Genomic DNA, 18,824 nt, shown 5'->3' on the forward strand with positions numbered 1-18,824 from the left:
AATTAGGATTGCAAATATCTTCTTTTTTAATAATAACTTTTTTTTGCAGAAAATCTATTTTCCTTTTCAATTGATCTCCCAGAGAATCAACATAAAAATGATTGATAAATCAAGCACACTAAATATTAAGACCTTTACACCCCTATCATCTCTTCAACCAAAAACTACCAACTCTTGAAACGATACCAAAACAGGGGCGTATCCATGATGTCGGAGATGGAGCACATAAAATTGTGAAAAAAAGTTTTGCATTCAAAATAGGTTATTTTTTTCAGGATAATCTAATTTGCAAAAAAGTGGGATTCTTTCACTTCAAAATGGGAGGCAACTAATAAAAAAATATAACAAAAGTTCTGGGGTGGGGGAGGGGCACATTGTAAATTTTGCCTACAGTAGGGGGGGGGGGGGGTGGCACATGCCCCCTGTATCCAAACTCCTGGATCCATGTATGTAACATACTAAAATCGCCCCGGAAATAAAGTTTGGTTCATTAAAATAACACACATAATTATAATATCACAAAATGTATCACATAATGTATTCATACATTCAAATACTTTCTGAAGTAATTGCAGGCCATTAATATTTATGCCGTTAGTTACTCCTTTCCTAGCTTTAAAAATCAAGGCAAGTGGTACATCAACTATTCCATGAATCTAATTATTTAGATCTGATGTAGATATCACCATATAAGCTGATATTATTTTATAAATATGATTGGACTGCTATTGAAACATCAAACAAGTTAACAGATTATAAGGTCTACTTTTTTTTGAGGGGGCTTTGTTATGACATCATTAAATGCCTTACATACATGTATAAGGTTCATGTGGAGATGCTATTTTTAAGCATATTTGCTAGAAAAACATTTACAATACATTATCTTTTGTGGGGGATCATTTGAGATTTTAAAATTGAGAATGGAAAAGAGAAATATAATCAATTAATACGAAGTTCACATTTAAATTTTCCCACAAGCAATTACTACAGAGGAAAATATAATTCCAAAAGTAGATTGGAATATAATTGTTACTTTTACTGTGATTACGCATTCAAAGAATAAACATACTCATTTGTATTGGAGAATCTGAAGTGCACATTCGCATTCAAGTCATAAATCAAAGAATTACATTGCCATTTGAACTACACGCATGCTTGAAATCATGATAAATCCATCAGTCAAATTAAACACAATTTAATCATCATGACACTTGTTACATATAGTCCATAATCAATATCACATTTCATTTGAATGTTGAGACACTATGCCAGGCCTGCTAACTCTCATATAATTCATATTCCTTCTTATACACATAAATATCTATCCCCTGTACATAATAAATAATCTCACAAATAATTAATTCCTATAATAGACAACTATTACAATAAATATTAGACTATCAATAAGGCATCCTGAATATAAATTTTACAAAAAAAAACTCCTTGCAAAAAGAAGAGAAAGAAGTGCACTTATAATTCTTGACACATCCTAAAGAGTCAATATAAGTAGTACTACAGCAAATTCATTGTATAATTCAAATTGAATTGAGATAGCTTTGTAGAGCAAAATATACAGACAAATATTGTTAGAAATACACCTATAGATAAAGACAGTATTACTGAACATTCTGATTATTAGCATCATGGCGGATTGCTTCACAAACCCAGCTCTAAAATGGCAACAATTATTACATATGCAGTGGCGGATCAAGGATTTCGAAACAAAGGGGGCGCAAAGAGCAATTTGTATTTTTTCTTTAAAATGTATTTTATTAATTTTCAATAACTCCAATACAATATACAACTGCAAAGAGCAAAATAGTGGAGGCATAGACAATTTCTTCAGATTTTGCTATAAATATGCATATTAAATGGGTAATTTTCAAAATATAAAGGGGGTGTGTGACCCTTGCGCCCCGCCTGGATCCGCCACTGTAATAAAATGCATCATTCTCTAGCTGTGTATGATAAAGCTGTACATAGTAAAAGTACAGATGACTTTCAAAGTCCCTTGGTGTATTGCTTTAGAAAAATGACACTAAAAGAACATAGAATACATGGCCAGAATTAATGAATGAGGTTTAAACCAGAAAGAATAGTTTGACCTCCATATACACAACAGAATAAGTGCACATGACCCATTGAGCTCTTAAAGAAATACAAACTACTGTTACTAGACAAATTTCTGAGTACGAGCACGTTTGAAAAAAATCTGAGGGGAGGGGAGAACCACCCCATGTCTTACGTTTGGGTATAGATTCGATAATTTGAAAACACTGGATTAAATATTCTAAAATTCAAATAGTTATGATATAATTTTCCATCAATTTATTCTTTGTCAAAATTTGAAGTTGGTGATTAAATCTAATTCAGCGCCCTCTCTTGAGAATGATTTTTTCCCCCTTCTTCCTATAATACTTAGGTAAGGATTTAATTATTACATTGTAGAAAACTGTTGATGAAGATTGTAAACAGAGAGAGAGGGAGAGAGAGGAGGGGGGGGGGGGGAGGGGAATACTGCAAGACATTCAAACTTTATATCTTCACAACAAAGTTCATTTTAATTTGTTCATATGAAGCTCAGACATCTATTGCTTTCAATGTGCAGCTAGAATCACTGCATCATCACCTTGACAAATACAACATCCAAATTATGCAAGTCTACAAAATTCATTGAAATTCTCAATAATATAAAAAGACAAGTAAAGTAAGAACCTGTACTCATCCACATTCTTAAACTAGTTTAGTGGAAAGCAGTTTAACCTGAAGTAGAACACTCCAAGCAATCCTAGAAATGATTATAAGTGGTCCTGGAAATCTTATAGATAAATGCCAGTTGTGGTAACGATCTCAAAATGATTTCGAACAGATTATAATGTTTGAATGTATAAATAAGAAATATGTGCCATATGACTCTTGGAAAAAATTAGTAATTGCTGAGAAAGGAGCGAAATATGCACGGAATTCCATAAAACGTCAGGTATTTTTCCAAGTCATATTAATACATTGTCCCACATATGCATGTTTGTGTCAGTGATCATCAGAATTATTGGTTTTCAGCTAAATTTCATGATTTCACAAAGATAAGTTTATTTCAATGTACCAGATCTAGATCTATGCTATTGTGGCAATTAACCTTGATTTTCAACACTTTCTCATGAAATAATTGTTTGCTGCAACTACTTTCTTTTACCTTTAACTAGTTCAGAGATTATGATGGGAACGCTTAAACAAAGCGATCTTCTAAATCAGTTTTGTAAAGTGGCATCCCTACACCAATGAAGTATGCATCTTCAAAACTCAAGCTGGAATAAGGCTACAGAGGTATCAAAAAGATTTCTGAGAAATACTGAATAGCAGAACAAAAATAATAGAAGCAAGCCGCAACATGATAGAATACCAATCTCTAGTTGTTCAAAAGAGAGCTAGACTGTTATTTAATACTGACCAACTTGTATGAGTGCAGCATCTAAAGTATATAGAAGCATCAAACTATGATAGTAGTCTTGGTATTAAAAAAAGAAATGCAAGTTACTACACTACTGTCTCTACTGTCGTGAAAATGGTATCTAAACTAAGGATCTTAATATTCTGCTTACAAACTTGGATTGTAACGATATCTCAAAGCACTTTACAGACGTATCATTACCCGTCATTGAGTTCTGGCTTGCCTGCACACAATGTATACACTCTCTCCAATCAAAGGGGGGGGGGGGTGGAGGGCATTTACGCTCTAGGCACTGAAAGCATCAATTGATTTGCTTTAACGAAAATTGATCTATCAATCAAAAATTTGTAATTGATATTTGATATCAATTGCAAAGAATATCCATGGAATTAATCCATATGGATTACTGTTTGAAACATCATTACCTGCATACAACTGATTCCAAATCAGAAATTATTGCAAATTACAGTTATGCATATTGAGATGAAGCCCACAAGACACAATATAGGCATGATATTCACTGCAGATAGGTTATCTACAGGAAGCAATCTATTCAAAGGAATACTAGTTATACTACTTATACTAGTCAAGAGTTTAAAAATTCATATTCATTTTTGTATTTTAATAACAATAATATTCTGCATTATACATTAGTGATGTCTCTACGCACTTTACAAAATTATTACCCGGATCACTGGACTCTTGCATGCCTGCTCACAAGATATGCACTTTCTCCACTCCCTGGGGAGCATTCCAACAACCGTTCCAAGACTGGATTGCTAGGCATACTTACATAGGTTTTCGCAATCCTCCCGGGTACCCATTGAACACCTGGGTGGAGAGAGGCAAAGTGTGGATTAACACCTTGCCACAGGAAGCGAGGTTGCAGTGGGATTCAAATACATGACCCAATGATTGCAAGGCAAGAGTCTGAACCACTCCACCACGATACTTCCACTATATCTTACATTCCGTAACGGCATAATTCTCCTAGTCTGTTGGCTCAGGACCCTATTAACAGGATATGCCCATGAGCATGAGGAACCTCAAGTAGTGGAAAAGGCGAGAGTCAGAACAGCTACACAACACTTCAACTTTGACCACAATTATAATAGTTAATGAACTTCAGGCCATTTTATCTCGATCTCAGTCACTTTTTTTATAGTAATTCCATAAGATCATAGGATGGTTGTTAGCAGACTAACAGCTAGACACATGGACATCTTAGCCATCCAAAAGCAAGGAAGGTTGTCAGGTCTTGGCAACTTTTCAGACTTCAAATGTTGATGACACAGCTCATATAATTCTTGTTAAAAGACGTGACCAAACGTGGCACTGACTTTTGTGGTGCCGTATTCAGAGGTGACCATTCACTAGGGATGGGGCCATCTGGAAAAGACCTAAAACCAGAGCTCTTTATTACATGAAGATACATCAAGGCTACAGAATCACACTGTCTGGGGGCGATCGTCATAACCCCTTGCCCGAGTCGTCGCCCCCTTCCCCGATCCACTTGTTCCTCTGTGGTGGCTCCACCCCTGGCTCGGAAATGGTGGCCTTCTGCCGAAGGTCGATGGTGATAATGTCATCCTCAGGCTCAAAGTCGTCCGCGTAGTCACTGTACGGAAAATTAAGAAGATAATCACAATAAGATGCAGGCAGTTACAATGATGATGACTTATAAATTTTGTTTTCACTTGAACACACATTTCAAATTTTTCACTTACAAAATGATAAGAAAAATAATAATACATACACAGCACTGCAATTTGACAGTTTACACTCCTTACTGTAAGAAACAGATAAGCAATAAATTGCAAATGTGCGATTAATTGCAAGACATACAGTATCATTGATTTGGGGATCCCAAATTGAAGTAACTGACCGTAAGTTTCTTGAAATAGCCAATTAGTCTCATTACCTCCTCTGATAAGGTAACTAGATAATGGTGCTACACAAATTCCAGGTTTTGTTTACTTTGTCTACTTAAATGAAATACAAAGATTTTCAAAATGATGAATAAAATTGAAGATGTCAAGGGGGTTTGCCTGAAACTCACCAGTCATCCTCCTGCTGTGAGTGTTGTTGTGTATCCTGTCCTCCCTCCTCCGCTACCAGCATCTCGTATTCCTCGGCAGCATACTTCTCCCAGTCTGTTGGCTCCGGACCCTCGGTCTCATAATCCTGCAGAAAAAAAAAGATGATTATAAGCCCTTAAAAAATGTTCTGCAACTCAAGTTTGAGGGTGTAATAAATTTCCTATACCGTTTTCAGTAACTCATGATTTTGTTTGTCTTCACCATGCTTGCGCTAAAATAGTCTGCATTATAGTAACTGTAACAGATCCGCGCTTTGTACGCTTTTACGATGTTGCTGGTCTGGTGTTGATAAAAGCAGCACCAAAATAGCCCGGGCATTCATGAACTCAAAATTTTACGAATTAGCACAGACCTGGTCTGGACCAGCAAATTACTGAAAGCGGTATTGGTGTGTCATCATCATATGTGAATATGGTATCATCAGAAAGCTTCATTATTTCTCTTTACAATGTGAATTTTGATGTGATTTCATAATCATGGAACGTGCAGTTACCCTAAATATAAGGCAAAGTCACAAGTGAAATGTTGCAAAATGCATCGTTTTCTAACCAGTCTCCATTTCCTTATAATTTTGCCTATGTAGGTGACAGTGAATGTTTTGTAAAAATTGTCTGTTGTGTCATTAAGATTGAAAGTAGTAATTTGTGTAGTTGAAGAGATGTGTTTCGACTGTTTGCGTGCGTAATCGAGCGTTTCACACGAAAAATCTCGAGCTCTCGAGCATTCAAGGAATTTCTTCCTACCGGGTACCCATTCACCTCACCTGGGTCGAGTGCAGCACAGTGTGGATAAATTTCTTGCTGAAGGAAAACACGCCATGGCTAGGATTCGAACCCACGACCCTCTGTTTGAAAGGCGAGAGTCAGAACCACTAGACCACGACCAGCCCACACTCTCATACTCTCTTCATCTTTGATGGATTTCCCTCAAACCTTCACCACTAATTCTTTTTGTAAACTTATTTTCAGGTTAGGATGAACTCTCCTTTTGGTGAAATGGTTTGTCAATTGTGCAAGGCATATATCCTGGCTAAAAAATCCAAGTGTGAGAAGTCCCTTAATCGTCTACAAGCTTACCCTATTGCTTGCGAAGGGATCCCTCTGCTCGTGTTCCAAGAATTTCTCCAGGTTAAAGAGCGTATCAAAGAAGATGTAAGCCAGCTTGCAGTTCTTGAGATCATGCAATGTTATGAAGTCTGGATTCTTAGGTTTCACCAAATCTAGTAGCTATCGAGAGCCATAAAAAAGAGTAATATTATGAAATGATTATCAAACAATACTTCAGAATTAAAATAGTTGCAGATAGACTTAAGTATGACTTTAAAATAGATACTTAAATTCCCAGTAACAGGTTAGTGTAGTATTACCTAATTGCATTGGCCAGATCATGGTCAGGCAGTGCGTGAAACTGGGTGAGATATTATGCATTTACATACTATACGTGCAATGGCACTTTAATGGGGTCGACTTGATTGTCATACTCTTAGCTGTGGAAAATAAAAAAGAAAAAGATTCTGCGCTTTCAGATTATTTTCATGATATTTAGTGAGAATAGCATGAAAATTTTCTTCTGCCAACAATCTTTCACCAAATTTCATTATATTGATTTTAGTTTTGATAATAGCTGAATGATTAGGCTGACAATTTGCATATAGTCCAATATTTTCACTTCTGTGTTGTCCACTGCAAAGGATTGCTCTTGGGACTCTACCACAACAATAACAAATGAGTTTCGATGACTTCACTCTCAACAATCATCATCATCATCAATACCAGTCTGAAATTAAATGAAGAGCTCCCTCTGTTGTCAAGGACAGACATACCTGACATAAACAGTCTTCAAACGGCAGGGTCTCAATACCAAGGCTCTCCATCTTGTTGAGTTGCTCCTCGTAGAAGAACTCCAGCTCAAACATTGAGAGGAGTCCATCCCCGTCCAGATCCATGCATCGGAACCAGTACTCTATACTGTGAATCAAAATAAAAACAAAGATTTGTTAAATAGTCAAATGGCAGTAAGGTGGTGGAGTGGAAGGGAGGGAAAGTATCAGTATTATCCATCGCATCATTAGGCAAGGTGTTATCTTTATTTGCCACTCTCCACTGAGGTGTAGTAAGTGGGAAGCTGGGAGGAAAAAAATCCTTGGGTACTCGAGCGCCCGATCAGAGTAGCTGTGCTACAGCTGGTGTTCTATGCAGTTCTTAGGAACTTTTCTCAAGCCAACTGATCAGTTGGCTTGAGAAAGTCAATAGGAGTGGACGAAAGCTCGCCCCGTATAAATTAAAGGTTGGTTGAATTTATTTAATTAATCATCCACAACTGATGAAAGTTTTCTGTATAGTTCTTAGAAACTTTCTATTGAGCGCTACATAAATGTTGCATATTGCTTTTTATTATTATTTAGTAGTTGGGTAATTCCATTAAATATTCATCCTTTTTTTTATATCCAACTCCCACTTTTCTTGTTTTCAACTTCACTTCGTGAACTGCGTAAGTCAAGAAAATGTGGGAACTTTACAACTTTCATACAAAGAGGAATGATTTCAGGACTGTCCCACATATAGAGGATTGGACAACATACATGACTTCATGAAATTGTTCCGTGGTAATCAGAATTTTAAAGCTGGTTTATTAATTGATTATGAGGGTGGTCTAATTAACCTTGCACTCACACAACTTGCCCTTACTCACTCTAATAATAGCTACTCTGCTAAGAAAAGCCAGGGTAATTATGTTGCATTATGGGAGAGCCATTACAGACTTCTGATATAAAAGTAAGTGTAAGATGGGATATAAGTAAGATTGAAATTATTATCAACATTACATAATGTTATTAAATGTGACCATCCACCTCAAAACCAATACTAAGTCCCTACGCAAGGTTCTCTGTAATAAGCCAAAATAATAATTTGTTTTTTACAAATCAAAATAAGAAATATCAGCTTATCTGAAATAGTAACTTTTTTACTCTATGATGGCAACATTTGCCGTATCAAACCGAGAAACTAGATAAAGGGGCATCTTTGACACCATTTTCCCCAGAGTTCTGGTCATTCAACCCAATTTGTTCAGTATTATGACTTCAATTATACCACTCCCACAAACATTTGGTGTTGATATTTAGCTTTGTATTGTATGCAAAGTGGAGTTGTCAATACCTGAATGAATCTATTTGAAATTTGAAAATGAAACACATTGGCTTTTCCATTATCTGATGCTCATTACAAATTAATGTGATCAACCTGCAAAGGTAATGCCATTTATTTCAATACCCCTTCCCCCCCCCCCCATCCCAGGAAATGGAAGGGGAGGGTGTCTCAAAAATTCAAAACATGTGTTTGTCAAACCTGTATGTTATAGAACTACTTGACATTTGAATATGACACCCATCTGTTTTTCCACTATCTCATGACAATTTGATTTTTTCAACCTGCAAAAGGAAGGTCATTTTTCAATATCACCCCCCCCCCTTCCTCTCAGTAAAAGGAAGGAAAGGTAGGAAGGGGGATCTAAAAACTTCAAAATTATGTGGGTTGTTTTACCCTGCATAAAAGTGTGGCATTCAAGAGGGAACCAAAATATACTTGAAGCCAAACGCAACAAATATCCCTATACTTGGACCTTTTTTTTGGGGGGGGGAGGGGGGGGGGGGGAGAGGAGAACTGATCTGAAATTGTTGCTAATTTTTTTTTTGTAAACTTATATTGATTAATCAGATTTAAATTGTCAACATTCATTATATAAGCCTATTTGCATAATTAGTGAACTATTGAAAATATTTACTTGTTTTGCTGAATGATTTACATTCAAATTTGCAAATTAACCCGGTATTTACAATCACACTATAATATCCCATAAATTTAAACATTCTAATTCTAGTTCTATACTTCAGTAGACTGTAGTTTATATCCCATAAATTTAAACATTCTAATTCTAGTTCTATACTTCAGTAGACTGTAGTTCATCCGTGTTAAATTTTTGGTATTCCTGGATAATTGAATTTTCATGATTCCTATGCAATTTCGTAAAATTTTATCATGTTGATTACTGTGCACTTTTTAAAGTTGGCTATGTCATTATTTCACTGGCTGGATGACATGATTTTATCAACAAACAACTCCAATGTTTATGAATGTCTAGTGGGTCTAAGTACCTGATTGGTTGTTTTTTGTCTTCCTCTGATAAAAGAAAAGAAACAAATTCATTGTAGCTCATCCGACCTTCTCTGACGGATGCAGGGCTGTAAGAGGAAAAGAGAAGACAAGAAAAATGACAATTTTGTAAAGACCTGGACTGGTATTCAAACTATTATTAATTTTGTTAAGTATTTTACTTAGTATTTACTTGGCTAAGCAAAATGCTTTAACTCGTATTTGTATTCACATCTAAGTATTTTACTTTATCAAGCCAAATTTAAGCGAAATACTAGCTAATAACCATTGTAACGTCGTAAATTTTGGACCAAATAACGAGCAATGTATGAATCCATCTGTGTGCAGAATGTTTGACTGCACGTATCAAGTTTGTAAATTGCACGCAAGCCAGACTTAAGTCTGGTAGGCAGCTGGCGTATGACTTCGATTGAAAAAAAAAATTCTGGCTTTGGTATCGAACTAAATACTGGCCCAATACTGCTCCTATTTCATAGCAAGACTTAACATCAGACAGGTATAAGTTTTCATGTGAAGTGAATTATTATGTGCTGACCCCAGACTTTGTGAAAAGTATTGGAAATACCTGTAACAGAAACATCTTTGGGGGAAAGCGAACTTGGTGTGCCAAGAGAAATTCTTCGACCAATCCTGCATGACCATAAGGCAATTTCCAGTGGCAGTACATAACGTCTACTAGTCATAAATCTTGATTTACCATGGTTGACCAAATGTGTGAATTATATCTGAATGGTGTCAAATTCCCCATGAAACTACACAATAATCTTCCTTTAAAACGATGGCAACTTTGCTATTAGAGTCAGTACCACTGATTGATTGATTGTTGAGCCCTGATACCATGGTAGTTGCCGTATTGTCAAACATTACTCTTTACAAAATGAGCCCTTTATCAATAGGATAAAGTTTGTAAGACACAAGAGAATCAAAGAATGGCAATAGAAGAGAATAGTTAAAGATGGTTCAATTTATAAGAGAAAATATAGTGATTTCCAAAAATAAAGAATACAATATCACAAATTTCAAAGCACAGAAGACATGGACAGAAAGGGAAACGAATAAAGTAGAGATGGAAAGAGACATGCATAGGTAAATAGAGGGGAAATTACAAAAGAGAGACAGAAATAGAGATAGAGAGACAGACAGAAAGACAGAGAAAGAGGAGAAGGACAGAGCACTTTGCAATCCCTCTTTGCTATTTTGGAAACATTTTACAAGGTTTTTACACATGTAACAGGATTTTCTAGCATTCTCAGTAAATGGATTTTTCTGATGGAATCAATATATTCAATACCCATCGATTCAGAGATCACTTGTTATTTATAAAAAAAATATCTTCATCAAACGGAAGAGCCAGCTTACCTGAGAACTGTTCCAGGAGAAAAAATTCTGTCAATCATTCGAGAAGAAATGGCTGCAATAAAGCAAAAAATATATTTTGATTTTCAATGTGCCATTTGGTTAAAAATGTTTCATGAAATGCTCTTAAGTATGACCCTATCCTTTATAAGCTAATGACACCCTTGCAACTGATTGGCTAAAAGCAAAATGTTTCTTGAAACCCTTCCCAGAACAACCCTATAGTACCATTGTCTTCATGTTGTACTAGATATTTCTTATGAGGAATTTCAGTATATGTTAAAAGCTACTGAAATCATTGCATCTGACTGGCTCAAAGCAAAATGTTTTGTGAAACAATTCCCAGTAATACCCATCGTACCATTGTCTTCATGTTGTACTAGATATTTCTTATGAGGAATTTCAATATATATTAAAAGCTACTGAAATCCTTGCATCTGACTGGCTCAAAGCAAAATGTTTCTTGAAACCCTTCCCAATACGACCCTATCGTACCATTGTCTTCATGTTGTACTATATCTTTCTTATGAGGAATTTTCAATATTTGTTAAAGCTACTGAAATCCTTGCATGTGATTTGCTCAAACAAAAATGCTTCATGAAATCCTTCTCCAGCGTGAGAAATGAGTTCAATCTTACCATGATCTTGATGTCGTGCCAGATCTTTCTTGTCGATGTAAAGATCATGGTCCGCGTCGAGCTCCCAGAACTTACAGTAGATGACGTAGAAATGCTCGTAGGAGAAGAAATCTGTGATCTGATTGATGTCATCTTCTTCCTCTAATAGTGCAATGACCTAGGGTGAATAGATCGGAAGTTAAATGGTATATAATCCAAACATAAACTACAAGTGTACAATTTATATTTATGAATTAATGACCTAAATTGTACAATTGTTGCTGCACTTTATCAAACAAAATATTATGATTGATTGTAGGCATATCTTTCAATACCTGTCAACATAAGTTTTCACATCAAATATATATATATATATACAGATTTTTTTTTTGGGGGGGAAGGGGTTCATAAAGATTTAAGTCTGACTAAATGCTGTGCTTAAATGAAGAGAAAATTATCTTAAGATTAAAGGGCAAGTCCACCTCAACAAAGAGTAGATTAAAAGGAGAAAAAGCAAACAAGCACAATGCTGTGAATTTCATCAAACTCGGATGTAAAATTATCGCATATTAAAATTTCACTTATTAAAAAAAAACCCAGTTACATGTTACAACATAGCAGCATGAAAATGAGAGTGTTGATGTCACTCACTCAGTTTATCTTTTGCATCTAAATACATGAGAATATTTCAATATTTGCAGGTTTTACAACAAGCGTCTTTATAAATCACAATAGGTTACAATAATGGCAATCCTATATTTTCAGTGAAAAGTCAAAGCTTGTTTCACAATATAATAAGAAAAATTTAAGATACTTCATATTTCATGGAACAAAATACAAAATAAATAGTGAGTGGGTGATGTCATCAGTCTGCTCATTTGCATACTGACCAGGTTGTGCATGCTGAGTTTTGTGAAATTAAGCGAAACTTAAAACTTCATAACTTTCTAATATTCTAATATACATCCGAATTTGATGAAATTTTCAGTTACTTTAATTTTTCTCTTTTCATTCAAATCAATTTTTGCTGGAACGGACTTGCACTTTAACCTTGGATGGATTTTAAAGGTAAAAGAAAGTAGTTGCAGTAAACAATTATTTCATGAGGAAGTCTTTAAATCAAGATTAATTTTCATTTTTCACCATATTATCATATCTAGAACCGGTACATTACGGTAATGTAAACTTATCTTTGTAAAATCATGAAATCTCAAAACCGATAATTCTGTTGATCACAAACACAGAAAAGCATATGCAGGACAGTGTATTAATATTGCTTGGAAAAATACCTGACATTTGATGGAATTCCATGCTTATTTTGCTAATTTCTCAGCAATTACACAATTTCTTCCAGAGCCATTTGGCACATATTATTTTATTCATACATACAATCACTAATTTCATTGGATTCTGTTCAAACTTATTCTGAGATCATTACCACAACTGGTAATCTTAAGATGGAGCAAACTCGGCTTACGAAGACTGCCTTTACTAGTTTCTAGGTCACAGGATTCTAGAGGGAATAGATACTCCCCTTTTTAAGCTTCTCTTATTGTAACAAAATCATTTGATATTTGAATGTGAAAAATGTCAATCCTCTTTGATTGCAACAATTCCAATGACTCAGTGTCAATACCAGATATCAATTCCGAAAACAAGTCAAGGTACATTGTATGAAAATGCTGGCTTGTTGATGTTTAGTGTTAACAGTTTGTAAACTAACAAAAGCAAATCAAAACAGGAAAATAGATTTCCCAAAACAGTGATCATGACTAAATGTCATGATACAAAATTATTAAAACCATGATACTGGAAGACTAAGGGTGTGTTTATGCTTCCATTGTGAGGACAGAATCAGCGTTTTCAAACGTCGATTCAAAACGCTGACCGTAAACGTGGTTCTGGGAGTGCTGTTTATGCTTACTTTTCAGAGGCCAAATCACGATCTCCAGCCGGCTTCGCATCGTAATTTTCATTGAGCAGGAAAGTGAGGTCAAATTGGGCGCGCCCTTTTTCGATTTTTTTTTTCCGAGTGTTGTTATGGGGAAGGTACATCGACTGTTATATAAACATTGAACAATTTCCGATATTTTAGTCATTGCATGGAGCTTCTTGATGTAGCCATATAATTTCCACCATGGTGAGGATTATAGTAAGAAAAAAATAAAGAATATTAACTATACAAAATAATAAAATATCTATTTGTTTATGCTACTGGGGCATCTGGCGATGTCTCCTCATTATAACTCATGTTCCAGGGTTTTTTTTGGTGTAAATCCCTCAACGTTCATCGTGATGACAAATTGGAAGAGTAATACTAGTAATAGTACTATACATGCAAAACAAGGGAGATGAGAGGTAATTTCGTGGAGGTAACATGCGACAATGGAGCAATGCGATTGTATTTGCCCGCGGATTTTCATCTCACCGGAAGCATGTACCAAATGACGTCATTTAAACACGTTTACGATCGTGGTTCTGTTTATACTTCCCCAGAAAGCCTGATTCCGGTCAAACAACGTTTACAAACGCACCTTTTTGTGAGTTTACGATCGGCGTTTTGAAACAGCGTTTAAATGAAAGTAAGCATGGACCCAACCGTGTTTTGGACTAATCACGTTTGGAAACGCTGATTCTGGCCTGAAAAGTGGAAGCATAAACACGGCCTTAGTTAGTATGTCTATAATTCTCTGTATTAGTTTTGTGGTCTAGTGGATATGACCCTGGACGATAGATAATAAGGTACAGGGTTCCAATCTTGCTGTGGCAATTTTATCCTTTTGCATCCTTTTGATATTTAACAGCATCTGCAACACTCAACCTAGGTGAGGAAAATGGTAACCTGGCAGGAAGTTATTCCTTGAAGTTAAAAAAGCTATGCTATACCCAGAGTAACAACATTCAGTTTGCTGGTATTTCAGCATTTAAATTTTATCATTTCACAACATTTTATGTTTGTAGACTTACTAGATCAAGTGGGTGTTTCATAAAGCTGTTTGTAAGTTACCAGCGACTTTATGAATGACTGGAGATCCTTTCTTGTGGTACATGAAACATGCCAGATTTCCATCCACGTTGATTAAGCGCCGAAGAAAGGATCACCAGTCATTCGTAAAGTCGATTGTAACTTAAGAACAGCTTTATGAAACACTCACCTGGTTTTACAATGATATGGTAACATTTGACCTTGATTTCATTTACTTTTTCTCGTTGAATAATTGCTGCAGCTACATCAGTTTAGCTTTAAAGAGATCTACTTCATTTTGGTCTGAGGGCATTGACTGGGACTGAAAGTGCTCCATTCCATTTTCAATATTTATCAGCTCTATGTTTTGAAAAACTTCAGACAAAGTTTGGCTTTCTGGAGAGATAAACTCTGCAGCTAGTTGCACAGGTGCACGTTCCAGGCTTCAGGATACTCATTAAAAGAAGTGTTAAATAGCCTCGTAATTTGCTGCGGGACAGAGAGGGATAACCTGAACCCCCGCTGACCCTTGACTTCCTGTAGCCATGATGGAGTTTGACGACAGGTGATTGCCTGGTGGAATCATTCTCCCCCCCTTCTAAAATATAATCAATGAAAATGATAACACACTGAACCAAAGGCACCATCGTCTTTATATTTATTTGTGAAGAGAATATTAGTCTATTATTACATCATTTGACTTCCGAACAGATCTCCCAAAGTATACATGTGTTGTGGCTTAGTGGACAGGTCTCCAGAACATGAACCATAAATTCCAGGTCCAAATCCCATCGCAGAACTCATGGCCTTTGGCAAGGTGTCAATTTGCCACTCTCCACCCAGGAGTATTAAATGAGTAACGGCTGGAAGGAATTCCTTGAATACCCAAGCACCTAATCAGGGCAGCCATGCTAAAGCTAGGGTAACAGTTTGCAATGCTTAGAAACATTGTATAAAGCGTTACTGCATATTATTATAGTTAACCCGCAATAATTCACAGTGGGAAAAAAATCAAACTTGCTTCTCTCAGAAATCTCTCTAAGTACACAAAACTGATTTATTTGAGAAAGCAAATGTCCAACTCTACGCTCTGGAGTAAACACAACCTTATCACATTTAAAAAAAAAGGTCTGACTTGCACTAAAAAATGTTGTGTAATATTGGAACTACGAACATGGATGTCGCAATTTGGATCTCGAGAGTGGGCAAGACTGTAATGAACAATGCAGCACAAATTTTAATGTCATTGACTTATAACAAAATATGTTAACGGGGCGGGTGGTAAATAAACCTTCCCTTACCGTGTTTACACGCTGCCCCGGCTCTTAGTGCAGATCTGTGAAACGGGCAAGACTCGCCTTTTTTTATGCGTGTAAACGCGATTAACTTGCCTCGGCTCGCGTAGCAAACATCTGTATTTTTGCCCTGCAAACCAAGTCTGATTCGAGAGCTGGGACAACCTGTAAACGCGATGCAGGATAACCCACGAGCCGAGTCTGCACCGGCTCGCGGATCTGCACCACGAGTCAGGGCAGCGTGTAAACACGGTACCTGTCTTATCGGGGTTAAGATTTGACTTACCGAAAGTAGATTACTCCTCCTGAGTTCTGGTAATGTTATTCTCCCTGTCCATGATCTGTTGATGGTGTAGAATATTCTCGATACAACCTGGAACAAAGAGAAATTGCCAATTTGTTAATTGGTCTAATTACCAAGGGCTGGTCTCATGAAGCTGTTTGTAAATTATGCACAATCACTTAAGGTCTCTCTGCCTTCTAATGAGGCACATAGAAAAATTAAAGACAATTGATAACTTCATTATGCTTTGCATGTGTGTGGCTTTTTAACACTGTACTAGTAACTCATATCGGTTAAAGCTGGGGCTTCTAAATTAAAGCATACAAGTAACTATGCAAGGTTATAGATATGTTTCTATTTCACTATTGTTTTATTCTTGCCTATCATATTAAATATTTCAATTAAAATTCTCACCAAATGTGGATAAAAAGAGCAAAGAACAACCCCCCAAAAAATCAGTGGTTAACATTAATATAACCATCTTTCCTATTAAATACAACATATCAGCAAAGCACATAATGTCAGAAGTGTCAAATATATATTCCATTTCTCCAAAATATTCCATTATCCAAAAGCAATGTTTAGTCTGGCACTGTGGATATATCTTAACCCACAACAATTGCGTATTTGTATTTTGAAAGTTATCAGCTCTCACAAACACTTAATAATAATCTTCACTCAGAAAGTCACGACAAGTCAGAAAAGTGCAAAATCTCCTATCATTTACACTTTTGCTGACCTGAATTTCACCCCATTATTTCTTTCTCAGTGCTAAAATGACCCAAACTGCTTTCCTTCTAGACAGCTTCTAACAGCGTTCTTATTTCTCTCTCTTTCTCTTTTCCTACAACTCTTGCTTCTTGAGATTTCTTTTTCTCTGTTCGCTTTCTCCTCCCATCTACACTGTTAGAAAATTTATCCTTAAAGGACAAGTCCACCCCAACAAAACCTTGATTTGAATAAAAAGAGAAAAATCCAACAAGCATAACATTGAAAATTTCATCAAAATCGGATGTAAAATAAGAAAGTTATGACATTTTAAAATTTTGCTTAATTTCACAAAACAGTTATATGCACATCCTGTTGGGTATGCAAATGAGTAGACTGATGACGTCATCCACTCATTATTTCTTTTGTATTTTATTATATATGATATACAGAATATTCTATTTTTCTCCTCATTGTCAAGTGAAACAACGATCAATTCCTCCCTGAACATATGAATGAGCATTTTTTTATACTATATGATTCAGTCAAGTTGGTCCTTATTGTCAAATCTGTAAAAAAAAAAAAAATAAGCAAAACTTTAAAGTGTCATAACTTTCTTATTTTACATCCGATTTTGATGAAATTTTCAGCGTTTTGATAGTTTGATTTTTCTCTATTTATTCAAACTAACATTTTTCTGGGGTGGACTTGACCTTTAAAATAAAAGAAGTTCCTGCAGCAGAGTCTTGAGAACACTTGTAATCTTACCAGATTGTGTAATCTTACAGGAAATTGGTATTTGGTGTATGGAATCTTACAAATTTCCTTCAATAAAACACCCTTTTTAAACACACCTGTTCTGTTAAATTGCAGAAAAATTCCTGTTTTATGAATTTACAGAATGATTCTGTTATTGCTTTTTGCAAAATCTTTTTTTTTCCTGTAAAATCACGTTTTTTTAAACAGTGTACTCTCTCTTAACTCTTCAACTTTGAACTGCTCCAGTTATCTTTGTCTAGCTTAGTTTCTTTAACTCTTTCTCTAAAAAAACCCCCTCCTTTTTATAAACAGTATCAAATCTACATGTAGATATCTCTTTTTACTTGCAGCTACAGTGTATATAAATGTTACCATTTTCATTCTTTCTCTTTTCAAGGCTGGTGGGTGGGAGGGGGGAGGGGGGGGGTGCTCTCTGCATATCCTTTTTTACCACTTCTCTCATATGCTCCTATCATATGCTTTCATTGTGTCTATCCATCTCTTCTTCCCAAAACGATTGCTACCTATCTCTTTCTTTCTTTCTCCATCCCCCATTTGACCCTTTCCGTGTCCGTGGAAATTTTAATGCATCTTGTTCTGTTACTCCCAATCCCTCTTTACCTCCATCCCTCTCTCCCTCCACCCCCATCACCCTCAACCCCCATCGCCCTCCACCCCCTCTCACATACCCTCTCTATCCCTCATCCCCTCTCCCCTTTTACCCCTTCTATCTTTCCATCTCCTCTCCATAACCCCCTCTCCCTGACCCATGCCTCCTCCACCCATTTCCACCCCATCACCCTCAAGCCCCTCTCACTGCTTTAACCCTTCTATCTTTCCATCCCCTCTCCATATCCCTCCTCCCTGACCCATCTCTCTCTTCCATCCCAATACCCTCAACCACCTCTCACCTTTTACCCCTTCTCTCTCCAACCTCTCTCTTACTCATTCCCTCTCCCCTTTTACCCCTCTATCTTTCCATCCCCTCTCCATATCCCTCCTCCCTCACCCCTCTTTCTTTCCATCCATCTCTCCATAACCCCCTCTCCCTGACCCATGCCTCCTCCACCCATTTCTCCTCATACCCTCCCCTTTTACCCCCTCTTTCTTTCCATCCCCTCT

The 18,824-nt window shown here is 36.3% G+C and overlaps 1 protein-coding gene across 1 annotated transcript; it reads right to left on the reverse strand.

Moving 5' to 3' along the window:
- Nucleotides 1-2: 2 nt before the first annotated feature.
- Nucleotides 3-18,488, reverse strand: LOC129278737 (serine/threonine-protein phosphatase 2A regulatory subunit B'' subunit beta-like). Its single transcript, XM_064110936.1, has 10 exons — nt 18,392-18,488; nt 17,084-17,184; nt 16,239-16,325; nt 11,714-11,870; nt 11,079-11,130; nt 9,701-9,787; nt 7,370-7,514; nt 6,624-6,773; nt 5,508-5,632; nt 3-5,066 (listed from the first exon to the last, which is right to left on the reverse strand). Exons 1-10 carry the CDS (start codon nt 18,486-18,488, stop codon nt 4,919-4,921), a joined length of 1,149 nt encoding a protein of 382 aa, XP_063967006.1. The 3' UTR covers nt 3-4,918.
- Between the last annotated feature and the right edge of the window lie 336 nt (nt 18,489-18,824).

This window comes from Lytechinus pictus, chromosome 16 (assembly GCF_037042905.1).
Source record: "Lytechinus pictus isolate F3 Inbred chromosome 16, Lp3.0, whole genome shotgun sequence".
Classification (NCBI taxonomy): Eukaryota; Metazoa; Echinodermata; class Echinoidea; order Temnopleuroida; family Toxopneustidae; genus Lytechinus; species Lytechinus pictus.